Genomic DNA, 27,898 nt, shown 5'->3' on the forward strand with positions numbered 1-27,898 from the left:
CTCACCAAGCCATGCCAGGACAATCTCTCAATGATTGTACAAAAAATAACACATTTTATGGACTGAACAGTGCATATCATAAGTATGATACATTAAATAAACAGGATTTACATAGTGAGATAAAAAACCTCACAATTATACACAGAGGAGTAATTTACTGAAGCATAAAGATATACAATTCCCTAACAGCTCATGTCAAATCTATTAGTGGTGTCTTGTCAATATTAAAAAGAAAATATCTAAAGCATTATCATGTACAAAAGTTCCACTCTACAGTGAATATTTTGACATCTTCTTCTGTAGTGATCCATGTGAGGATTAGTTGGCAGCAGTTAAGCTTTTTGTGTATTTCAAGTTTGACATCCATTTCTCCATACACCTTACATGACATATTGTCTTCCATAACTTGGTTTATGTAGCTTAGCTGTGGTTTTCTTTTAGGTCTCCTTCCATTAATATATCCTCCAGTGACTGTTTTCAAGAGTCCCTTGTATATATGGTGTGCCTACCCATTTAGATGCACTCTTCTTTTCACAACTGATTTCTATACCCCTCCCTTCTCACCCTATCTTTTAAGGACCTCTTAGTTTGTTATCATGTCAGTAGAATTTATTTTGAGCACACATCTTTAATACCACACCTTGAAATAATGTAAGTTTCTTCTCTTCCTCAGGTCCCTGAGTTCAGGTTCACAGCCACAACATGCCACACATTTTTGCACCATAAAATACTTTATAAGTTTTGAGGTATTCATAATCATTTACAGCTCAAAAATATTTGAACCTATTAACATAATACAAGGGGTGTTCAATAAGTAATGCAACAAACTTTTTTTCTCAGCCAATGTCAGTTGAAAAAAATGCGGAATTTGTTATGGGACATCAAGGAATATTACTGCCTCAGTCCCTATAGTTTCATGAAGTTTTGATACCTGGCAGCATTATAAGCATTATACTTAGCTTTGAAAATGCCATCTGTAACAGACGGGTGTTCCCAGTGGAGAGCTGTCATTGAGTTTCTTTTGGTGGAAAATCAGAGTATCACAGATATTCATAGGTGTTTTCAGTGTGCCTACAGACCTGGCACCGAATAAAAGCACGGTGAGTCATCATTGCAATGTGGCCGTGCAAACTTTTCTGATTCCTACATATTGGACAGCCACATACAGCTGTTACCCCTGCAATGTTGAAAAGTGCAGGAGCTCTCTTTCACTATAATCAATGGACTACAATCAACCACCTTGCTGCTCAACTAGATGTCCCTGTTGGCAGTGTTGGCACACTCATCCACCAGCTGAGGTACTCAAAGGTGTGCCCACTGGGTTCCTCACGACCTAGCAGAAGACCATAAAGAGCAAAGAAGGACAATCTGTGTGGGAGTGCAGCATTGCTTGCGTGTTACAAGACTTATTGTGACAATTTTTTGCCAAACATTGCCACAGGTGATAGAATACGGATTCATCACTTTGCACCAGAAACAAAATGGCAATGTATGAAATGGTACCACATCACCTCTCCTCCAAAGAAAAAGTTCAAAGTCGCACCCTCAACTGGTAAAGTTAAGGTGATGGTGTTCTGGGACCCTGGTAGGTTACCGTATTTACTCGAATCTAAGCCGCACTTTTTTCCGGTTTTTGTAATCCAAAAAACCACCTGCGGCTTAGAATCGAGTGCAAAGTAAGCGGAAGTTCTGGAAAATGTAGGTAGGTGCCGCCACAACTAACTTCTGCCGTCAAATATATGTAGCGCTACACAGGCATGCTTTGCAGGCACAAAGATAAATACTGGCGCCTAACCCTCTGCGTCAGTAAATAAATTTAAAAAAAAAGGTGGAAGACGAGCTTTTTTCTCCGACTCGAGTTTCGACCACTGCATTTTCATACATTATCCAATGAAGTAAATACAAATTCCGCATTGTGCATCTTCGAATGTAACAGCGTTTCAATGTACTATGAAAATCCGACTGGCAAGACTGTTTGGGATGTTTGTCAACATGGCCAACTCTACGTTCTGAATTTTTTCCTACCTGTGAGAAGAGATGGTTCCATATAGGAACTATTATGAATTGTGAATTGCATGCTGTATTCTCTTCATCATAAGAATAATATGAATATAAACATTTTGCCATGTATTCTTTCATGTTTGCTGCTAACTCATTTAAATCCTGTCTGCCTAATAAACTGCAAAACTAGAGTGAGACAACAGCAAACGTGGAAAAATATAGATATCATCCCATGTTTATATTCGTATTATTGTTATGCCTAATAGTGATACAGTCAGAAATGAAGCATGGCAATTGACTAGATTTTTAAATCTAAGATGACTCTAAGTTCAGTGCAGAATGTAATGTACTAAAGAGGCGTCTGCAAAGATTTTCAAACGGAGAAAAATTTTCGCTAAACTCTCGTTCAGAACATCTTCTATCATATGCTGTCTATTATTTGGTTCTTGTTGATCATTATCAAAGAAAGCAGGAGTGTAGGTAACAGCAAATAGCAGTTTCTTGCCATTGTTTCGCTAATGAGACGATTCCTCTCTCTCTCTCTCTCTCTCTCTCTCTTTTTTGTGATGTAAACACCTATAACAAAGAGAACGGCACTTATCAGATCAAAGAAAAATAAACAATCAATTCAAACCAGAAGAAGTACGTGAAAAAGGAAGGGTACTCGTATAAATGAAGCACCTGATGCATAGCAATGGCTACCTGGTAAAGCTTAACTGCTAAGCTTACGACTCGAACCAAACTACTGTAGCTGTATCGCCATTCATTCGACCTAAATTGTGTCTCATATTACAATGGACCAACTTTGTTTCGATTTGGAGGTGCGGCCTAAAACTTTTCTCTCCCCTTGAATTTCAAGTCTCAAATTTTAGGTGCGGCTTAGATTCGGGAAATTTTTTTTTCCTTGATTTCAAGTCTCATTTTTCAGGTGCGGCTTAGATTCGAGTGCGGCTTAGATTCGAGTAAATACAGTATTCTTTTTTGGTGTGCTCCTTGTGGTGCAGTGATAAACTCTGAAGTGTGTTATCCTATTTTCAGGACATTGAAGAAGCAATTTCAGCATGTTCATGATCACAAAAATGCAAACCAACGTTTCCTTCTCCAGGGCAATGCAAGGCCTCACACAAATGTGCAAGCCTGAGAGGACACCACAAAACTTCATTGGACTGTTTTTCCTCATCCACTCTATTACCAAGACCTCACACCTGACTTCCATATATTTGGCCCAATGATGGATGATGAGTAGGTTATTGATGTAGGAAGACATTGGCTCAAACATTGATGAGTAAAGTGGTACCATACGGGTAGCAGCCCTTCCCAGTAAGATGACATAAGATCACATTAAATGGAGATTATGTTGAAAAATAGAGTTTTATAGCCAAAAGAGTGGGGAATGATATGGTGTATTGGAATCACGAATAAAACTAACCTGCTTTCAGAAAAACATGTGCTGCTGGATGCCCCAAGTCAATGAGAACTAACTGATATTATGATGTTCTGGGAGTAACATAATCAACTAATAAGTATATGACTAGTGCAGTGTGTCTTTAACTTATCATGGTCTTTTTTGTTTCCTATTCTGCTTTGTTCAATAATGTTTAAGCATGTGTCTAAGATATCTGAGCACAAGGGAGTGGAGGTCATTACACTGTCATTCTGTGTATGTGTTTTATATTTTTGACATATTGTCGCCACATAACTGTTGAAGATAGGTTATCTGCTGAAATTTGCACAGATATGTACTGTCATGACTACCACGCGTAACCTACTGCTCGCCATGACATTGCTGTCCAGGACATCAACAGCAAGGCCAAGGTTCTACATCTATCTCCTGTACTTCAAACATTGGATTCCATGCCACAAGTCAATCTGATTTCCGATATCAGGGTAACAACCGTGCCGGCCATGAAGTCGGTTACAGTGATGCAACCACAGAGCACTGTTTCACACAGATGTGCAATGGTATTAAGTGTCTTTAAGGATGTGTGAATTTGCTCATGGGCCCTCCATCTGCACGTTCGAGAGCAACACACATTCCTCTCATCGGCTCTTGTGGTCTTCCTGCATTGTGTTTGCAAATTACAGTTATTCCTGAGCAACCAGATGTTTGGTTTACAATCACAGAAAACATTTTTGTTTCTAATGATGACTGTCAAAATTTAGTATATGACCTCCATAACATGGAGGTGATTTCCAAAACAAATCATGACCTACAAGTGGTCCGCAAAACATTAGAGCAGCTTAGGATGCCTCCACATTGTGACTGTGCTCCACACACAGCAGTGTCCACAGTCAAACAGGGGCCAATAAAGCCACAGGGTGTGGCCACACACACTACGTGCTCCATATCCGAACTAATCCCGGGTTCACCAGTTTTGTCAAGTGCCAGTCAGATCGTGCCGGAACAACAAACTATCAATTTCTGATGGCTCCATGATGACACCGAGGGAATCAACACCTCACGTCACTTCCCTGCTGTCTCCTACTGATGGTGCCAATCCTGACCATCACTACAGAACTAGTGGCTGTCACCAACTGCAGTTATGTGTCCATCATTCCCAGCCACCCAGACATAACCTGGCTGCAAGGTCAAATTGAAACTCTCTCTCATCCACAGTGTTCTGCACTTAGGGGAGGGTGAGGCTGTGTGGGAGTGACATAATTGACTAACTGATATGTTACAGAGGAATTACAGACCTTGGCAGCATGCGTCATTGATTGAAATCAATGGGGAGAGTTGAAAATTTCTGTCAGACCGGGATTTGAACAGGGGTCTCCTGCTTACTAGGCAGACCCTGAGTCATTCAGACACAGTGGCCATTGCAATTTCACTGACTACCCTAGCACGCCTCCTGTCAGATCCAAATTCTCATCTTATCCACACACTACAAATGTAGTGCTCCTTATTCATTATCCTGCCGGATCAAAAATAGCATCTGTTTATCATGTTCTTCATTGCTTCCTGTTCTGCTGTAGTTACTGATGTTTATGCATGTCTCTTTTGTGTCTGTGCACAATAAAGTGGATATCACTGCACCAATATTCCATGTATGTATTTTATATGTAGGAGGTAGTTCCCTACAATGTAATGAAGCACTAACTTCACTGTAATATCCTACAGAAGTTATTGATACATTATAATATCCTAACATTTGAGATATCATACAAAGATTCTGTACCTGGCTCAGTAAAAGTGTGTCATTGTTGTTAACATAACAACTTATTATTAGTATTCCATTATTCATTATTACTGCTACAAAATTCTGGCTGTGAAATCACATCTGCATTTAAGGGGACATGGTACGTGAAATTCGTTGAAATTTGACATTTTCTGTTTTCTACTCCATAATGTACTTTGAACTTTCCTGAACATTTTGGTATATGATACATTAAAATCAGACAATTGTGAGACCCTCAAATAATATTTTGAATGTTGACATGTGACTGTCATATTTCACGGCTACACATATACTGCCACCGTAGAGCAGTCATATCTTCGGAACTACACAGTCTAGAAGGCAGTGAATTACTTTCTTTTGTGCCTACTGCTATGTCTCAGAAGTTGGCATTACAAATAAACAAATCAGTCCTTTGGTTCTGATACTAGTTTTCGTTGAAACTAGTGTGATTATCGGGTATTTTTGTAGTAAGCTAACTTCTATTGCTTTTCATACGTAAATAAAATAACTAAGCGTGAAAGTAACTTCAAGAAATTCAAATTTGTGGGCAACAGATATGTGAGACCTGCATTTTCTTCTGCAGTACTTGAAAACACGTGTGCTAGTAGTGAAGGAAACCACAATAATGTCTCTGAAGTGACCATGCCCCCTAGTGCATCGAAAAGGAAAGTAGCTTTAGAAACGGGTGACACAGGTAAAAGTAATGATATCATGGACAGTAATGGAGGAAATCAAACCTATTTACAGAGATTTGGCAAATCCTGAGCTACTAAAGAAGTGTTTACATGGGGAGACCCAGAATGTGAATGAGTCCTTCAATAATGGGATGATGATGTTTGGTTTGTGGGGCGCTCAACTGCGTGGTTATCAGCGCCCGTACAATTACCCAATCTTTTGCTCAGTCCAATTTCGCCACTTTCCTGGATGATGATGAAATGATGAGGACAACACAAACACCCAGTCATCTCGAGGCAGGTGAAAATCCCTGACCCCGCCAGGAATCGAACCCGGGACCTCGTGCTCGGGAAGCGAGAACGCTACCGCGAGACCATGAGCGGCGGACAAAATCCTTCAATAATGTTGTGTAGTGCCATGTGCCTAAAAATGTATTTGTTGGCCTTATGACTCTAAAGTTAGCTATGTCTGATGATGTAATAACTTTTAATGGCGGAAACTAAGAAAGAATTAAGGCTCTGGAGAAGTTATAGGTGAGATTTGGACAGAACACAGCTAAAGGACTGTGGGAACTGGATGAGCATCGTGTACGTGAAGCAGAGTTAGCTGCTCAGCAAATGACAAAAGAAGCAAGAAAGAAAAGGAGGAGGTAAGTACTGGGCTATTGTGACACTGAAGAAGGCACAGACTGTGGGGCAGAGCAATTCTAGTGCATAATAGACACAGAAATGTAAGACTGTATAAGAGTTTGTGATAAAAAGAGTTTTAAACCTCAATATCTCTTAACTACATTTTTTTGCAATAAATGACCCATTTTCTAAAAAAAGTACTGATGGTAGAGACATAAAATTTTCACAGCATGCCAAGTGTGAGTTTCAACACATATGGAACTAGAATAATTAAAATAGCCTGAGTTGTTTTGTTTTTATGTTGATTTATTTACAAAATTCTGTTGAAAAATAGAGTGTTTGAAAAAAAAAAAAGATAACATGCCCCAAAATAAAATTTTAGTAATAATTCTAGTTCAGTGTATCTAGAAAGGTGCATTGAATAATTATGGAAAGTTGTAAGTTGGTGTCTTAAAGTTTCCAAGATTATGGGTCACAAAATTCTATAATTTAACATTGGCGGCATGGGACATACAATGTTCCCTTAACAGAGTATAATACACCTACAACATATGAAAAGTTCTCCATCTGAGCAAAATGCTCACAACATGGATAGATTGAATGTAGAATTAACAAATTAAAAATAGTGATAGTTAATTAGTAATAGACCATACAAAATTAATACCTGAGAATTATATGTTATTGTCGGGGTGAAACTTGATTTGGTCAACATTTATGCAAATTGGCCCTCACAAGAAACTTATGATATAAAATGAATGATTGTATGAATGAGCCTTACAAAAGTGTTTGTTAAAGATGTGAACGAATAATCATATTTCGAAATTGGGGGTAACAACATATTGCCTCTACTATGAAAATGAGAATCTTTGCTGAAATAATATGTTATTGTATATTGATACCTCTTTGCAATATTACTTCTTCTCCACCCTATTGAATGTCTAATTTTTGTAGAGTAGTAAAAGAGCCCTTACAAATTTATTGAGTGTGTACAGCCACTTAGCTGTAACTGATGTAAATCAGCTGTAATTATGAGTACTTTACAAAACCTGTTAATACTTTTTCTTAATATTTTAATGGAGTTTATTGCTTTTCATTGTTATACATAGCTTGATGCACATTTCACAAGCTATTCATATTCTATTAAATTTAAGATGTTAAAAATTAATATGCATCACTTAAAATTTTACTTTGTAATATTAGATAAAAGTATGTATATTAACACATGAAAGAAGGTTTACCATCATGGAACACTGAGCTCACAAGCCGTGGGTAAGCAGTTTCGGACATTCCCCATATTGGATGCTTGAGGTTATTACATGACCCATTGTATGTTCTGTAAATAGCAGATGCATTGCAGCTCAGACTTTGTGGAAAGTGGGATGGGTCTGCTGGAACCTGCATATCAATGAGAAGATCACCCACTTGCTCTTTCGATATGTTAAACCTGTAAAAAAGGAAATATGTCTCTCATAATTAATCTTTGAAGTATCCTCTGAATTTACACCAACAGATCCAATTAACAATTTCTGTATTTCAGTATATAACGATCAGGTCAATTTCAATATTGAAGTAAGTAATATATTATAAAATACACTAAGGACTTTCAAAAGACTTTGTCTTCATAAAATTTGATTTCAGACTTGTGCTTCACTAAACAAATGCAATCATTTGATGTACAGAACAACAAAATCCTTTTCAGGTTTTTTTGGCAGTTTTGTAGTGAATTTTTCCATATGTTTTGCTCTAGTTTAATTGTGATTTTAATGTACGAGGTGCGGCTAGAAAAAAACCGGACTGATGCTGGAAAAAACATTTATTTACAATTATTTCCAATTTCATGTTATCTCCTTCAATGTACTCTCCTCCTCGGTCTCTACACCGCTCCATACGAATTTTCCAGTGTTCATAGCAATGCTGCAGATCATTTTCGGTAAGTCCATACATTACTTCCATCGCTTTTTCTTTTACTGCTTCAACAGTCTCAAATCTAGTTCCTTTCAAAGCTGACTTGACTTTAGGGAAAAGAAAAAAGTCACAGGGGGCCAAATCAGGTGAGTAGGGTGGATGATCTAAGATGGGAATGTTGTGTTTTGCCAAAAACGTCTTCACTGACAACGGACTGTGAGCTGGGGCATTGTCTTGGTGAAGGATCCATGACGTTTTTCTCCACAAATTGTTCCGTTTTCTCCGTACTCACTCACGTAGGGTAGCCAGGACGCTAATGTGGTAATGCTGATTCACTGTTTGTCCCTCTGGTACCCAATCAATGTGCACAATCCCTTTGATGTCAAAAAAAAACAATCATCATTGCCTTGAATTTCGATTTTGACATTCGTGCTTTTTTTGTCGTGGAGAACCAGGAGTTTTCCAATGCATCAATTGGCGTTTAGTTTCGGGATCGTAAGTAAAAAACCACGATTCATCGCAAGTAATAACATTTTGTAAGAAGGTGGGATCACTTTCAATGTTTTCCAGGATGTCAGAACAAATCATTCTTCGGCGTTCCTTCTGTTCAATTGTGAGACACTTTGGAACCATTTTTGAACACACTTTGTTCATGTTGAAACTTTCATGAAGAATCTGCCTAACACTTTCCTTGTCAACTCCTGTTACCTCAGACACTGCTCTGATTGTTAAACGGCGATCTTGTCGAACAAGTTTACCGATTTTTTCAATGTTTGCATCAGTTTTTGCTGACAATGGTCTGCCAGTGCGAGTGTCATCACTGGTGTCTTCGCGGCCATCTTTAAATCATTTAAACCACTCAAACACTTGTGTTCGCGCTAAACAATCATCGCCGTACACTTGTTGTAACATTACAAACGTTTCACTTGCAGATTTTCCTAGTTTGAAACAAAATTTGATGTTAACACGCTGTTCTTTCTGTACACTCAACATTTTCCGATGCACAGACAAAACATCAACTATTTAAAACAGACGCCACGGGCAGACTGAGTGCAGGAGGCAGATGAAACTCAAGCAGTAGGCGGAGCGAGAGTCACGTGACAGGCCTTATTGCATTCGTTTTATTGTTTCACCAGCACTAGTCCGGTTTTTTTTCTAGCCACACCTCGTATGGTTTGGTTGATGCCATAAGAGTGACACCACAGGCTATCATTACAAAACTTGTAGGTCAACTGAATGTGGGCAGTGATACGGGCTGCGATTAATCTGATAATGACAGGGACAGCGAACACATGCTGTGCATCACTAGAGCTGTAACTGTATTCCAGCTTTAAATAATTGTATGGTGGCAACACTGGTGGCAGCCCTATTGGTATGACTGAGGCACACATTTTTGTTTGTGTTGGACATTATTGTAATAAAACGCCAAACACATCTAAAGCTCCAATAAGTCAGATTCATTAGTGGTCAAATACGGAGTTCCCCAAGGTCCAATCCTGTTTTTGCTATATGTAAATGATTTAGATACAACAGTAATAAAGGGAAGCTATACCAGTTTCCACATGGCACCAGCATCTTAATTGCAAGAAGTGCCAAAGAAACCTCTGGAAAAAAAATTAAGTTGTTACAAAGAATATAGCAGTGTATTCAGTGCAAACAATTTGATTATAAATTTTAAAAAAAAGAAAAGAAAACTGTTGCAGTGAATACATTCATCATCCAGACTAGGACATCAGCCAATAACCATACTGAAATAAACAGATAGACTATTGGAACATAAAAAGTACCAAATTTCTGTGTTGATGGACATTACAGAACATGAAATATGATACACATGAAAACTACATAAACAGAAAATGGAGCAAACATTTTTCATAATATAAAAACTAAGAAACTGTATATTATACAATGATATCGGGACTATGTATTTTGCTTATGCTCAATCAGTATTGAAATATGTTGTAGTATTTCGGGGAAAATATAATTAGTCTAATCAAATGGGTTCACCAAAGCTCATCATGCAGGCAACCATAAGTATTATGAGAGAAAAATGCCAGCATTGCACATAATGAATCTGTACACAGCTGATACACTAGAAAAATGATGGATGTGTGCAACAGACGAACACAGCACTATTACAGAAAGTCATACTCCATCCTCCTATGCTCTGACTTTATAAAACTGTTTTTGTATAATAGTCAGAGGGGTCCTGGCTGGAGGAGAGAATGTTGTGTTCTGGGGAATGGCTGGCTTGGTTCAAATGGCTCTGAGCACTATGGGACTTAACTGCTGAGGTCATTAGTGCCCTAGAACTTAGAACTAACTAACCTAAGGACATCACACACATTCATGCTCGAGGCAGGATTCGAACGTGCGACCATAGTGGTCGTGCGGTTCCAGACTGTAGCGCATAGAAATGCTCGGCCACTCCAGCCGGCTATGGGGAATGTTTTTGTGGTAGTCCCTTCATGATATCATCATTCTGGAAGGCACAATGGAGCAACACATGTTTGTACCTATCCTAATGCCCACATCCACCCCTGCATGCAGTTTGTTATCTTTTCTCAGTACAATGGTGTCTTCCAGCAGGACAGTGCAACGTCTCACACGGATCATAGTGCACGTGTGCAGTTCTGAGCACTAGCATGAGTTTACAGTACTCCCCTGGTCAACAAACTTCCCAGATTTAAACCCATTAGAGAATCTGTGGGACCACCTCGAGCAAGCTGTTCACACCACAGATCCTCAGATGAGAAACCTAAAGCAGCTGGCAATGGCTCTGAGTTTGCTTCGGTCCACATCCCTGCCGGTACCTTCCAGAACCTCACTGACACTCTTCCTGCATGTCCCGCGGTGGTGAGTGCTGCAAAAGGTGGTTATATAGGGTGATCAAAAACAATCAGAAAAGCTTGTAAGGGTTTTGGAGGGCAGGTTGTGCTGAAAAGTAATTGTCTCTTTAATAATGTATGATTGTATAAATGGTCCGTAGCATGGAAACTGTGCATTTCCAGACATAAGTTCATTAGATCTATTTTTGTTCTGTATCCTCTCATCAATCAATCCCTAGAATTTGTACACAGTCGAAAAAAATATATGAGAGAAACAGGAAAGAGAGAGAGAGAGAGAGAGAGAGAGAGAGAGAGAGAGAGAGAGAGAAAGAGAGGGAAAACATACTCACTTGTGCACTAGGAAATTAGCCAGTGCAGTGACATTGGCGAGGTCGTCAAGTGAATCCAGCACATGCTGCTTATCAGAGTCAGTGGACTCTTTGGTGATGAAGTTGTAGTGTTTGTACTCTGGTGTGGCAGGTGGCACAGGCAGATGGTGCGACACCCACTGCTCATGTTTCTTCAGCCTCTCTGCTAGCCTGGATCCCCTCTGTAGTCCGTACCGCACTGCATCCCAAATTTCAGACTCACTCACGTTCAGGTCACCTGTAATACAAGGCTTGCATCACCACTCCACACCTGACACAGCGTACAAGCTGGGCCATGGACAGAGAGCATATTACACAGAGACGAGAAGCTTAATTGTGCCACATAGCCTGACAAAGCCAGCAAGTCGTCAAGACACTGGGCTCATATTTGTGAGGACAGCAGTTTAGTTATCTGGGTTTAGGTCTTCCATTTGTAACAGAGCTGGTCAATGGCCCTATTTTCACCAGAAATCAAAATACGTGATACACACAAGCATCTACATCTAGATCTATATTTATACTCCGCAAGCCACCCAACGGTGTGTGGCGGAGGGCACTTTACGTGCCACTGTCATTACCTCCCTTTCCTGTTCCACTCGTGTATGGTTCATGGGAAGAACGACTGCCAGAAAGCCTCTGTGCTTGCTTGAATCTCTCTAATTTTACATTCGTGATCTCCTTGGGAGGTATCAGTAGGGGGAAGCAATATATTCGATACCTCATCCAGAAACGCACCCTCTCGAAACCTGGACAGCAAGCTACACCGCAATGCAGAGCGCCTCTCTTGCAGAGTCTGCCACTTGAGTTTGCTAAACATCTCTGCAACGCTATCACGCTTACCAAATAACCCTGTGACGAAACGCACTGCTCTTCTTTGGATCTTCTCTATCTCTTCTGTCAACCCGACCTGGTACGGATCCCACACTGGTGAGCAATACTCAAGCATAGGCCAAACAAGTGTTTTGTAAGCCACCTCCTTTGTTGATGGACTACATTTTCTATGGTCTCTCCCAATGAATCTCAACCTGGCACCTGCCTTACCAATAATTAATTTTATATGATCATTCCACTTCAAATCGTTCCGTATGCATACTCCCAGATATTTTACAGACGTAACTGCTACCAGTGTTTGCTCCGCTATCATATAATCATACAATAAAGGATCCTTCTTTCTATGTATTTGCAATACATTACATTTGTCTATGTTAAGGGACAGATGCCACTCCATGCAACTTCTCTGTATACTACAGCATCATCTGCGAAAAGCTGTATTTAACTTCCGACACTATCTACTAGGTCATTTATATATATTGTGAAAAGTAATGGTCCCATAACACTCCCCTGTGGTATGCCAGATATGACTTTAAAAACTCTTCAATCCATCCACACAGCTGGTCTGATATTCTGTAGGTTCTTACTTTGTTTATCAGGCGACAGTGCAGAACTGAATCGAACACCTTCCAGAAGTCAAGGAAAATGGCATCTACCGGAGTGCCTGTATCTAATATTTTCTGTGTCTCATGAACAAATAATGCGTGTTGGGTCTCACACGATCACTGTTTCTGGAATCCATATTGATTCCTACAGAGTAGATTCTGGGTTTCCAGAAATGACATGATACGCGAGCAAAAAACATGTAAAATTCTGCAACAGATAGATGTCAAAGATATAGGCCTATAGTTTTGCGCATCTGCTCCATGACCCTTCTTGAAAACTGGGACTACCTGTGCTCTTTTCCAATCATTTGGAACCTTCTGTTCCTCTATATACTTGTGGTACACGGCTGTTAGAAGGGAGGCAAGTTCTTTTGGGTACTCTGTGTAGAATCGAATTGGTATCCTGTCAGGTCCAGTGGACTTTCCTCTGTTGAGTGATTTCAGTTGCTTTTCTATTTCTTGGACACTTATTTTGATGTCAGCCATATTTTCGTTCATGCGAGGATTTAGAGAAGCAACTGCAGTGCGGTCTTCCTCGGTGGAACAGCTTTATAAAAAGGTGTTTAGTATTTCAGCTTCACGCATGTCATCCTCTGTTTCAATGCCATCATCATCCCAGAGTGTCTGGATATGCCGTTTCGATCCACTTACTGATTTAACGTAAGACCAGAACTTCCTAGGATTTTCTATCAAGTTGGTACTTGATACTTATGGACACTCGGAGTACCTGATAGATAAAGAACACAGTGCACCCAATACATTTGGACAACCAGGTTACCAAATACAAAAAATACTTCAAAATCATTTAAATTCTTGTTTTCTTTGTTATGCTTGAATAAGTTATGGAAAACCATTTCACTTAGATAAAAATATACTAAACTATATTTTAAGAAAATATTTCAAAATGTAAAAGTTGTGTTCATTTTAATTTTGTAAGAAACATCTGAAATGAATTAAATTTTAAGTATTATTATTTAAATAAATATTAGTTTGTAATATGAAGATATTCTTCAATATAAATGTTATAAAACTGAATTGAATTATAAATCGTATCTTTCAATGCAAAAATCGGTTTGCCATTCTAACATCTTTGAATTTTCATCTGCGAGGAGCGTTACAGGTTGCTTTGTATCTGAGTTGCTTGTTGGTATGGAAAGAATGATTCATGTTGGATATTATTCTTGTAATGAGTGAGTCTGTTTTGTGCTGTTCTGTGATGAAAGTTGGAAGTGGATTTAAGGAAATTGCTATTCTGATGTGCCATTGAAAATGAAATGCCTTATAGTGCGAAAGGAAAACTGCCTGTAAATAGCACACTTCACATACACATTTTGAAGATAAACTGTATCACCTTCAGCATGCAGGAATCTTATGTCACTAGACACTGACAACCACAAAGATGAAGCATTTCAAGAAACTGAGACAATGAGTGAATTATTATTCACAAATATTATTTTATAAACAATTCATCCTCTCCTTGTAATGTTCTAGGTAGTGAAGCAACTTCATGCAAACGGACGTAAAGCTGCATTTTTGCCAGTTCTGCAGTAAAATAAATCTTGCAATATGAATGAGAAGGTTTGACATTCTTCCCTTAAAACACACTAGAATTGATCCCTTAAAACCACAGCAACTTTCCTTTTAATTTGGTGGCTTAAATTGGAATAAAATGTGTACCTCAACTTGTTCCAAATACTTTATACTTTTTGATGGGATCTACCCCACAAACCATAAAATAGTTTTTTTGTTGTGGTTATGCATAGCCTGGATGCTACTTTAAGTGGTAATATGACAATGTGAGCTACTGGAGCCAACTAATGTGAACACAGGACAAAGGTTTGGTAATGCAGTTCTCCTTAGTCTTTCATCTGAAAGCTCGGGCTGGATGGAAAAAGCAATGAACACTTGCATGTAATATACACTGAAATGACAAGGGAACTCATATAGGCAAGCGTACTCAAATACAGAGACAAGTAAACAGGCAGAATACAGTCCTGCGGTCAGCAACGCCTAAATAAGACAAGTCTCTGGCACAGTTGTTAGATAAGTTCTGCTGCTACAATGGCAGGCTACCAAGATTTAAGTGAGTGTGAACATCGTATTATATTTGACGCAAAGGCGATGGGACACAGCATGTACAAGGTAGCGATGGATTGGGGATTTTCCCGTATGAACATTTCACGAGAGTACCGTGACTATCAAGAATACGATAAAACATCAAATCTCTGACATCGCTGCAGCCGGATAAGGTTGCGGCAAGAATAGGACCAACGACAATTGAAGAGAACTTATAAAGGTGACAAAAGTGCAACCCTTCTGCAAATTGCAGCAGATTTCAATGCTGGGCCATCAACAAGTGTCAGCATGTGAACAATTTGATGAAACATCGATACAGACTTTCCGAGTCGGAGGGCCACTCGTGTACCCTTCGTGACTGCATGACACAAAGCTGTATGCTTTGCCTGTCCCATCAACAGTGACATTGAACTGTTGATGACTGGAAACATGTTGCATGGTCGGATGAGTCTCATTTCAAATTGTATTGAGTGTATGGACGTGCACAGGTATGGATACAACCTCGTGAATCCATGGACCCAGCATGTCAGCAGGGGACTGTTAAAGCTGGTGGAGGCTCTGTAATTGTGGGGGGCGTGTGCAGTTGTAGTAATATGGCGCTCCTGATATGTCTAGATACAACTATGATAGGTGACATGTATGATCACTTGCATCCATTCATGTCCACTGAGCATTCCAACAAACTTGGGCAATTCCAGCAGGACAATGCGACACCCACACGTCCAGAGCTGCTACATAGTGGCTCCAGGAACACTCTTTGAGTTTAAATACTTCTGCTGGCCACCACACTCACCAAACATGAACATTATTGAGCATACTCGTATCTGGGATGTCTTGCAACGTGCTGTTCAGAAGAAATCTCCACACCCTCGTACTCTTACATATTTATGGACAGCTCAGCAGTATTCATGGTGTCAGTTACCTCCAAAATACTCCAGACAGTCGAATCCACACCATGTCGTGTTTTGGCACTTTTGTGTGCTTACATGATATTAGGCAGGTGTACCAGTTTCTTCGGCTCTTCAGTGTATTAAACAGTTATACATATGCAGGCTAAGTGCTGTCATTATGTTGATACATTTAAAGCATTTTCTGCAGAACTGTCTTGGTGGTAATCCTATTAGACATCTTACTCCTCTTCTATCACTTGAAAATATATTTAGCTCCTGCAGAACTGCTCCAGTGCAATATTCCATCTTGCAGATGTGAATGGTAAAGCAAAATACACTGCCAGAAAAAAATTAGTACACCCTTTCAGAGGTTCCCAATTCACTCTTGATTTATTGCTGCAACAGTGCATATGGAATACATGAAATGATTACATTTATAGATTAATAGCACATACAGTTCTAAGGTATCCGTTATTGACCCACGCTGAAAGACCCATATCAATAAGCAGTATTGCCTCCACGGGCAGCAATGCAGGTGCTGACTCTGGCATCCAGTCGATCATACAGACAGCAAAAAATGTCCTGGGATACATTATGCCATGTCTGCTTGTCCTGTTCACGTAGTTCTGTAAGAGCTGTTGGTTGACGAGCCACATCAGTCACTTCTCGTCCCATCATATCCTACAAGATCTCGACTGGAGAAAAACCTAGAGATTGTGCTGGCCAGGAAAGTTACTGCACATCTTACAGAGCACATTGGATTTCACAGGCAGTGTGTGGGTGAGCATTAACCTGTTGGAACAGCACATCACTTTCCCATTGTAAGAATGGCAAAAGAGCGGGTTTAACAACATTCTGGATGTACCGAGCGCTCATTAGTGTCCCCACCAGTAACACCAAAGGTGAACTAGTGTTGTAGCTTATCTCACCCCAGACCATAAGGCATGGTGTGGGACCAGCGTGTCTTGGATGAAAGAACCCTTTGGGACGACGCTCACTGGGTCTACAGTGAACATGCAAACGACCATCACTTGCATGCAGGCAGAATCTGCTGCAATTTCTGAAGAGCATGGTGCATCATTCCATCTCTTCAGTGATCCTCTGATGGCACCAGTCAAACAGTGTACGCTGATGCTGTGGTGTGAGTGGAAGATGTTATAGAGGTGTGCCCATGGTCCCGCTGCTAACAATCATTTTGCAACAGTTCGTGTTGACACATCTGGGCCCACAATCCTTCTTATCTGTCCTGTGGGAGCTATACGATCCTGGCAAGCATCTGTGCTGTGTGTACATCCAGTACCTCATCTACAGATGTGAGAACTTTCATGCGACCACTGATACCAGCACCATTGCACAACTGATATACCACGTCCAATTTGTGTGGCAGTTATCCAAAAGGTTAGTCCCGCCACTCGGAAGGCCTCAACCTGACCCCTTTCAACTGCACTCGGTTGGCTGTAGGAAGCATGAGTGCATCTCTGCGGCATGGTTGCTTGCTTCACACATTTGCACCACGCCACTGAACCTTCTGGCTCTGGTAGCTACGCCCCTACACTATCTGTTGGCGGACGATGCTGACATCATTATCAGTACATCTATTTTTTCCGAGGTAGCATTTGCCATCATCAGATCAAAATCGACATCATCTTTCCAGATGTACTAATATTTGTTCTGGCAGTGCATGAGCGGAGTAATAACTATTTCCACACAGTTCCTCAATTTATACCATAAAAAAGCTGCACAGATCAGTATGTTCTTCGCAAGAGAACTTTTGTCTATGAACAATCCAAGTAGTTTAACTATTTTCCTTCCTCTTTTAGTTACCTTTAGATTAAAAAAATTTTCTTTTGCTTTCATCTGGTTTATGCACAGCTGATTGGCCTGATACCAGTCACTAGTCTTTTCTCTGTTGTTAGCTAGTACACTTTGTAAATCCTCATCTGTGGTTATTGGTGTCATGTCATCGAAATATAGTATAGTCTTACATGGCACGTGATTCGGAAAGTCATTAATGTAGGCAATAAACGGGAAAGGTACAAGCACTGAATGTCAGGGTATTCCTCTTTTTATTTGCTGATCTTTGATTATTGGGATACCTATTTCTCAAATTAGATTTGAATAAACTGTGAGCTTCACTTTCTATCCCATAATATTCTAATCTTATGATGACTATGTCATGTGACACTGAATCAAATGTTTTGCTTAAAAGTTAAATCAATAAATGTTTCTTCTCTTCTTAAACATTATTCACCAAAGCTTCATTTGCTTTTAAAATTGATAGCTTAGACCTGAATCCAAACCGTTTTTTATTTAAAACTTTGTTGATTTCAAAACAGCTGTATCACTGTTTGCACATACAATTTCCTACTATCTCGGATGAGGCTGGTACTATTGAATTAGGTCTATAGTTATTTGGGAGCCTTTTTTCACCTTTTTATATACACAGGTAATGTGAGTGTAAGCTTAAGACATTCTGGGAAAATTCCTTCATCTAGTACTCTGTTAGTGACAGAAGTGGCATTTCGATTTCTTTTGTTATGATATGATGAAATTACTGTGAGTTCAAAATAGTATTCTCCTTTCTAATTGCTTAGTCTGAATAGCGATTTATGAATGCCATATAAAGTGTTAAGGTCCAGGCAAATTTCTCACTTATTTGTTTTGCGTGATTGAACCGGGCTTCTGCATCTGAAGCAGAATTATTGAGTGCAGAGATGGTGCTGGCACTATTAACAAGATATTCACCTAGCGTATTACAACCAGAAGGTACTGTTCTTTTTATTGATATTATTAATTTCCATTTCAGTGACATTCGACACTGCTTTATATCTATTTATGGAATTTAAAATATGCCCATTATTTGCACTTCACTTTGCATTTTTTCAGTTTTGGATCTGTAGTGTTTTCTCATATTTATGTAATTTTCCTAGTCCCAGCCCTTTTATGAGATCTGTCTTTTTAGAATATTGTATTAGTATCATGCATTTGTTAAATTGTGAAGTGTACTACTTGTTGTTACGATGCTGCTTATGTGCAACGTTGGTATGATATTTTTTTTTTTGGTTGCAGTGGGGTACATCATTTTTTTTATTATTATCCATTACATGAAACCAATCCATTTCCTTTAATTGGTCTTTCATATTATTTATACTGAATTTCCTGGGAGTTTATATGTCACTTGTCTTTCTCTAGTACTGAGTGAAGAGTTTCCCATTTGAAGCCACTGCTCTGCATGCTGTGATATTCCTAAATCTACAACGTCAATTGAAGAGAGTCTCTGCTTGTATTACTACACATTATGTTATCAAGACACACATCCAGTCTGGTGGACTTGTCATTGAGAGAGTAATAGTTCAATGACTTCAAAGCATTGACCATATGAATCACATGTTTCTCTCTGCCCTTATGTCTACGTTAATATTACCTGCAATTGCAATTTTATGATGTTAATATTTAGTTCGTGCATAAGTCTGCAGTGTTTTTGTTTTGCATGTTAGTATTCCAGTTGCTATGCGTTTAATTATCGATTGCCATTTTTTATTTGTAGGTCCCTGTTGCTATTTGAGTTAGCATATTCTCATTTTGTCATTTAGAGATAGTAATGGAGTTGTGGGCGCTAGAAAATGGGGTGCCAAATTAAGAAATTGGAATATTTCCTAATATTCTTCTGTTTGGGTTCAGTAACTAGGTGACAACAGTGGAGGCAGTCAGAAACATTAGCGCCGTGTGTGGGGGCAATGCCATTGGACAGAGCTGAGCAAGAAAATGGTTTTCTCGCTTTTTCAGGGGTTTGATGATAATCGTTTAAACGCATTAATCCACAATGATTCACTTCAGTGTACTCGAGAACTGGCAAATGTGATGGACTGTGATCATTCCAGCATCGTACGTGACTTAACATGCAATGCTCTAAGTCAAAATCACAAAATTCAGTAGGTGGCCATATGTACATCTCTGATCGCTTATTATCAATTGACTAGTGAACAACAGCGACCTTTCCTATCCTGTATCGTTACTGGTGATGAGAAATGGAGTCTTTATGCTAACATAAGGAAGAGAAAAGAATAGTTTAGCCCAAAACAAAGCAACAACTCCCCATACAAAGACCTGCACACATCTACAGAAGATAGTGTTATAGATCTGGTAGAACAGATATGATGTGGTGTTCTACGAATTGCTTCTCGATGTACAACCATCATTGCTGACATATTTGTTGTCAACAACTGAGACTTCTTGCAGACGTAGTCCAATAACAACAATAAAACTCAATTCAGGGTGTTTTGCACTGAGAATAATTTCTAGAGTTTGCACTGCAGGGCGTACAAGATTAGTGTATATGGCTTATTTCGACTCTATTGTATCCTGTGGAATAACATTCTGGGGTGCAACTAAATGTCGCTTAACAGAGGTTTTTAAATTACAGAAAAGGGCCATTAGAATTATTACACACAGCTCTCCACAAACACACTGCAAGTCCTTATTCATGCAGATAAACATACTTACAGTACCATTTTTGTGCATCATAAAAAGCATACTGCATACAAGAACACACTTGAGTAGTGTACGTGTAAATTCGGATCTTCATGTTACAATACACATATCTGTAATAATCTCCATGTAGAAAGAACAAGAAAAACAAAAACTCAAAAACATGTGAGCCACTATGGAATGTTGTTGTTGTGGTCTTCAGTCCTGAGACTGGTTTGATGCAGCACTCCATGCTACTCTATCCTGTGCAAGCTTCTTCATCTCCCAGTACTTACTGCAACCTACATTCTTCTGAATCTGCTTAGTGTATTCATCTCTTGGTCTCGCTCTATGATCTTTACCCTCCACGCTGCCCTCCAATGCTAAATTTGTGATCCATTAATGCCTCGGAACATGTGCTACCAACTGGTCCCTTCTTCTTGTCCAGTTGTGCCACAAACTCCTTTTCTCCTCAATTCTATTCAATACCTCCTCATTAGTTATGTGATCTACCCATCTAATCTTCAGCATTCTTCTGTAGCACCACATTTCGAAAGGTTCTATTCTCTTCTTGTCTAAACTATTTATCATCCATGTTTCACTTCCATACATGGCTACACTCCATATAAATACTTTCAGAAACGACTTCCTGACATTTAAATCTATACTCAATGTTAACAAACTTCTCTTCTTAAGAAACGCTTTCCTTGCCATTGCCAGTCTCTATTTTATATCCTCTCTACTTCGACCATCATCAGTTATTTTTCTCCCCAAATAGCAAAACTCCTTTACTACTTTAAGTGTCTCATTTCCTAATCTAATTCCCTCAGCATCACCCGACTTAATTCGACTACATTCCATTATCCTCGTTTTGCTTCTGTTGATGTTCATCTTACATCCTCCTTTCCAGACACTGTCCATTCTGCTCAACTGCTCTTCCAAGTCCTTTGCTGTCTCTGACAGAATTACAATTATTTCTTCTCCATGGATTTTAATACCTACTCCGAATTTTTCTTTTGTTTCCTTTACGGCTTGCTCAATATACAGATTGAATAACATCAGGGAGAGGCTACAACCCTGTCTCACTCCCTTCCCAACCACTGGGAGTGAGACAGGGTTGTAGCCTCTCCCCGATGTTATTCAATCTGTATATTGAGCAAGCAGTAAAGGAAACAAAAGACAAATTCAGAGTAGGTATTAAAAAGCCATAATGCTCTGCCACTCTGCATCAGGGGAACAGAATATGAAGGAAAATGTAAGTCAGAATTAAAAAAGTATCTGATAAACAAATGTTTTTATAGCATAGTGGAATACTTTGAATCCTTAAATCACTTACTGATAGTTGTATTGTCAATATCATGTTGTTCTCAATGTCAGTTCTGTCTCGTTTATACTCTTTTAACTCTAAATTATGTGTTATATGCGTTTTCCAAAATGTGCTAAATATATATATCTAAATTAATCACATACGGTACATGTTAAATGAGCATGTAAATGAACAACCCATTAATTCAATGTTTTAAGTTTCAACATATTATATAATGTTAATTTAATGTGTACGATAGAAATTTGTAATGTTCTGCTGTGCATATTCTGGACAGTATTATGACAATCCTATATCACGTAAATGATGCAAGGGATGATAATAAATGAAATGAAATGAGGATGACAATTGTGTGAAGTGATGCTACTCCACGATTACGACCGCCCACGTTGAGCTAGGCTGACAAAAAACACTATACAGGAGTTGGATTAGGAAGCCATTCAGCACCCGCCGTATTCACCTGATCTGCCCCTAACATTTTCGCTTCTTTCCGCTCTTTTCGAAAAGAGTTCAAGGAACTTCCCTTTCGAATGAAAATGCGCTCCTAACATGGCTCGACGAGTTCTTTGCTTCAAAACCACGTGATTTCTGTAGTCGCGGAATCGAAAAGTCACTCCAGCGTTGACAGACTGTTGTAAATAGTGAAAGACAATATATTATTGATGACTGTAGCCTGTGCTATGTGTATCGGTTATGTTTATGAACCATGTGGAAAAAAGCTACGAACTTAGTATTTGGACAACTGCATTAAAGTATTAATTTTTTCTATGAATACTATCTCATCAGACCCTGCAGTTCGATAAACTGAGACAATTATAACTTTTTGTTTGCAAATTACTATAACAGCTGCTTCAATTATGCCTTCAAGTAATATTCAGCTAAGCTCTGTGACACAGTAATGTAAATCGAGGTTGCTTTTATAGCAGATTGAGAGATCACCATGAGAAATATTTTTCTGAAGTACCTAGTAATTGGCAAGTAGGCAAGAGGAAAGCATAATTCTATTTCAGGATCTTCACAGATTTACATGTCAGTCAGCCAACAACGTGACCACGAAACTGAAGGGTATTACACCAGAAGCGAATCACTGGCGAAAAGAGAGAAAAAGATTGTGCATCATACTGATGGGTGATCGGAATGTGGTGGTTGTCGAAGGGAAAGATGGAGAGGTGGTTGGATAGTTTGGGTTGGATAAGAGAAACTGGTGAGGTGCAAGCATGATCACAATTTTTTAAAGAAAGCTCATTCCTAGTTGGAAGTACCCTTATACCCTTTTCGAAAATCACAGAAGAAGACTCAGATACCAGATCGATTATACACTCATACAGATTCGGGACATTCATCAGGATCGTCAAGTCTTATGCAGAAGCAGAGATACCTTGAATCAGTCCCAAAACCAACAAATAATTAATGTGAAGTAATGAAATTTCGCGAATACGTTTGTCTAGGTAAAATATTTAAGATAGATTTAACATAGATTTAAGAATGCATGATAAAGAGGTTAATGTAAGTGCCAGATCCGCTGCAAATGTGAAATGCTGGTACTTTAATAACTGGTGTAACCACCAGAATGTCGAATGGAAGCGCGCAAACGTGCATGCACTGTGTTGCACAGGTGCCAGATGTCAGTTTGTGGGATGGAGTTCCGTGCCTGTTGCACTTGGTCAGTCAATACAGGGACAGTTAATGGTGTTTGAGGATAATGCCGGAGTTGTCTTCCAATAATGACCCATATATAGTCGAATTACGGTGATGAGTTGCCAAGGCAACATGTCGACACTCTGTAGAGCATGTTGCGTTACAACATTGGTACATGGACGAGCATTATCCTGTTGGAAAACACCCCCAGGAATGCTTGTCATGAATGGCAGCACAACAAGTTGAATCACCAGACTGACGTATAAATTTGCAATCAGGTGTGTGGGACAACCGCGAGAGTGCTCCTGCTGCCATATGAAATAGCACTCCAGGCCATAACTCCCGGCGAAAGTCCAGTGTGTCTAGCATGCAGTCAGGTTGGTTGAGGCCCTCAATTGCCATCCTTCTAACCAATATAAGGCCTCCAGTGGCACCTAGGCAGAACCAGCGTACATCAGAAAACAGAACACACCTCCAACCTGTCCTCCAATGAGGTCTCGCTTGACACCGATGAAGTCACAAATGACAGTGGTTTGGGGTCAATGGAATGCACGCTATAGGGCGTCTGGCTTTGAGCTGTCCTTAAAGTAACCGATTTGTAACAGTTCGTTGTGTCACTGTGGTGCAAACTGCCGCTCAAATTGCTGCTGCAGATGCAATAGGATGTGCCGGAGCCATACGCTGAACACAGTGGTACTCCCTCTCGGTAGTACCACGTGGGCGTTCGGGACCTAGCCTTCTTGCGACTTTGCATTCTCGTGACCATCGCTGCCAGCAACCATGTACAGCAGTTAAATTCCTGCCAAACCTTTCTGCAATATTGTCCGCATCTCGTGGTCGTGCGGTAGCGTTCTCGCTTCCCACGCCCGGGTTCCCGGGTTCGATTCCCGGTGGGGTCAGGGATTTTCTCTGCCTCGTGATGGCTGGGTGTTGTGTGCTGTCCTTAGGTTAGTTAGGTTTAAGTAGTTCTAAGTTCTAGGGGACTTATGACCACAGCAGTTGAGTCCCATAGTGCTCAGAGCCATTTTTTGCAATACAGCAGAAGGAACATCCAGTTTCTCGTAGCCCTATCACATTCCTCATACAATCTCAGTGAGGTGTTGACAAAGGTGTCTTTGTAGCCTTAAAGGCATTCTTCACTAACATCAACTAACCACGTCGAATCTCAAAGGTAACTAACGTTCACGACCGCTACAGCGTGTATTTAAAGCAAACCTGACTTGCATTCTCATTGGGTCTGCCCCAATAGCTGAGTGGTCAGCGTGAGAGATTGCCGTCCTATGGGCCTGGGTTCGATTCCCAGCTGGGTCGGGGATTTCCTCAGGGACTGAGTGTTGCGTTGTCTTCATCATCATTTCATCCCCATTCGGCGCGAAGGTCGCCCAATTGTATGTAATAAAACCTGCACCAAGGCGGCTGGACCTGCCCCATCAGGGGCCTACCAGCCAATGACGTCAAACATTCATTTCCATTTCCATTCTCATTGTGGTGCTACTAGCGCCTGGAACGAGATGCCGGCCAGAGTGGCCGAGCGGTTTTTGGCGCTACAGTCTGGAGCCGTACGACCGCTCCGGTCGCAGGTTCGAATCCTGCCTCGGGCATGGATGTGTGTGATGTCTTTAGGTTAGTTCGGTTTAAGTAGTTCTAAGTTCTAGGGGACAGATGATTTCAGTAGTTATGTCCCATAGTGCTCAGAGCCATTTGAACCATTTTTTGAACGAAAAAATCTTTCAGTTGTAGAAACACAGTCACCAATTTTTGTTTATGTCGCTTAACTACGAGGGGTATTCAGAAAGTAAGGAATGATCGGTCCCGAAATGGAAACCACAGTGAAAATGCAATCAAGTTTTGCACAGGTGTGTTAGGCAGTGTCTCTAGTATGCCCGTCGATCGCATTACGTCGTTCTTTATAGTTCTGAGCACACAAGGAGCACATAAAGATACCTAGAACAATAGTGTCTCCCGCCAAGTACGAGGGCCTGATGAGAAATTTCACCTGAAGCTATGCAGCCAACATAACATAACTGTCGTGCATTTTCTTCTTCAAAACAATTCTCAGCCTCATTCTGCAGGGTAATGAAGGTGCTCCTGCATCTTTTAATTGGAAATGTTTGATTACCCACAATACAGCCCGTAATTGTCTCCCTCTGAGTTTCACCTCTTCTCACATGAACTGCTGGCTATGAATACAACATTTTGGCACACACAACGAGCTGTAGACCAGCGTAGAGAATTGGCGGAAAGTGCTGGCGGCTCCCTTCTATAACGAGGGTATTGGAAAGTTGGTACAACGCTACGACAGACGTCTAAGTCGGATCGGCGACTATGGAGGTAAGTTGCTGGAAGCTAAAGCTAACTGTTGCAAATAAAAGTTTGGTTTTCACTGTTCCTTACTTTCCGAATAGCCCTCGTACTTCTTGATATTGCGACTTTTTTCCGTCAGTGTATTTTTGCTTAGTAAGAGTGACAGAATACAAATTGCACAGTATCTGACTGGTTAACATAAAATATTCAGTGATGAGAACGAATATGTGGAGCACAAATAGAAAAAAATTGAAAAGTATCGTTCACTTTGTCTTAGACAAATATGTTTCTTGGAAGGCTTTGTGGGGTGGGAAGGACCCACCGTAGTTTGATAGAAAACTGCTCCATAAACAAAGAGAGCTTCATCTCAGTCTCAAGAGAACTCAAACCATAGCTAACAAACGAAAGCTGAATGAAGTGAAAATGAGCGTTAAGGAGTAAAATGAGACAGGCGTTCAACGATTTCGAAAATAAAATTTTATCAACCAATCTGAGTAAAAACCCTAAGAGGCTTTGGTCTCATTTAAAATCAGTAAGCGGTTAGAAATTATCTATTCATTCGTCAAAGACCATACTGGCACCGAAATGGAAGATAACAGGAAGAAGGCCGAAACACTGAATTCTGTCTTCCGAAATTGTTTCACAGCGGATCATCGTAACATAGACCTTCCTTCCAGCCATCCAACGAACGTCGAAATGGCAGATTCTGAGATAACCGATCGCGGAACAGAAAAGTAACTGCAGTCGCTTAGTTTTGGAAAGGCATCAGATGAGACACCTACGTTGTTGTTGTTGTGGTCTTCAGTCCTGAGACTGGTTTGATGCAGCTCTCCATGCTACTCTATCCTGTGCAGGCTTCTTCATCTCCCAGTACCTACTGCAACCGACATCCTTCTGAATCTGTTTAGTGTATTCATCTCCTGGTGTCCCTCTACGATTTTTACCCTCCGTGCTGCCCTCCAATACTAAATTGGTGATCCCTTTACGCCTCAGAAAATGTCCTACCAACCGATCCCTTCTTCTAGTCAAGTTGTGCCACAAATTTCTCTTCTCCCCAATTCTATTCAATACTTCCTCATTAGTTATGTGATCTACCAATCTAATCTTCAGCATTCTTTCGTAGCACCACATTTCGAAAGCTTCTATTCTCTTTTTGTCTAAATTATTTATCGTCCACGTTTCTCTTCCATACATGGCTACACTCCATACAAATAGTTTCAGAAAAGACTTCCTGACACTTAAATCTATACTCGATGTTAACAAATTTCTCTTCTTCAGAAACGGTTTCCTTGCCATTGCCAGTCTACATATATCCTGAGATACCTACAAGATTCTACAAAGATTGTTTCAGTTTACGGTAGTTCACTGTAGCAACTAGGGACACCTAACGACTGGAAATAAGTGCAGGCCATTTCAGTTTTCAAGAAGGGCCGCAGGACAGATGCATACAATTATAATCCTACAGTATCTCGTTGACGTCAGTCTATTGCAGAATTATCGACTATGTTTTATGCTCAAGAATTATGGTGATTTCGGAGAAAGAAAATCTCCTCTATAAAAATCAGCATGGATTCCGCAAACAGAGGTCCTGCGAAACTCAGCTCGCCCTGTTCCTCCGCAAGATTCACAGCGCAGTGGACAACGCGGCTCAGGCTGGTGCCGTGTTCCTTTATTTCAGGAAGGCATCTGACACCGTCCCGCACTGCAGTTCAGTGAAAAGAAATACAAACTTACCAGATTTGTGACTGGATTCAAGAGTTCGTTGCAAACAGAATCCAACACGTAGCTCTTAACGGGACAAAATCGTTAGATGTAAAGGTAATTTCCTGAGTACCCCAAGGAAGTGTGATAGGACCGTTATTCTTTACAATACATACAAATGGTCTAGTACAAAAAGTCTGATACTTTCTAAGACTGAAGATGATGTGGTTGTCTGTGACAAAGCAGCAACGTCAGAAGACAGTATCGATTTGCTGAATGGCCTGTAGAGGACTGATAAATGGTGCAGGCTCTGGCAGCTGATCCTGAAAGTAAATAAATGTAACATATGAAAAAAATCCACTACTCTACAACTAAGTTACTGATGAGAGACTGATGGAAACAGCATTTACTGTAAAATATCCAGAGCGACCGTAAGTGGAATGAGCACATAAAAACGAATAGTAGGAAAAATAGATG

The 27,898-nt window shown here is 40.0% G+C and overlaps 1 protein-coding gene across 1 annotated transcript in view; it reads right to left on the bottom strand.

Annotated features, from left to right (window-relative positions):
* Positions 1-27,898, bottom strand: part of LOC126106770 (peroxidase-like) — a 195,578-nt gene that overhangs the window by 71,881 nt on the left and 95,799 nt on the right. The window contains exons 3-4 of the mRNA XM_049913148.1: positions 11,568-11,823; positions 7,723-7,928 (exon numbers count right to left, since the gene is read on the bottom strand). Coding sequence (XP_049769105.1) covers positions 7,723-7,928; positions 11,568-11,823 — 462 coding nt within the window. The remainder of the gene's footprint in view (positions 1-7,722; positions 7,929-11,567; positions 11,824-27,898) is intronic.

Source organism: Schistocerca cancellata, chromosome 10, assembly GCF_023864275.1.
Source record: "Schistocerca cancellata isolate TAMUIC-IGC-003103 chromosome 10, iqSchCanc2.1, whole genome shotgun sequence".
NCBI lineage: Eukaryota > Metazoa > Arthropoda > Insecta > Orthoptera > Acrididae > Schistocerca > Schistocerca cancellata.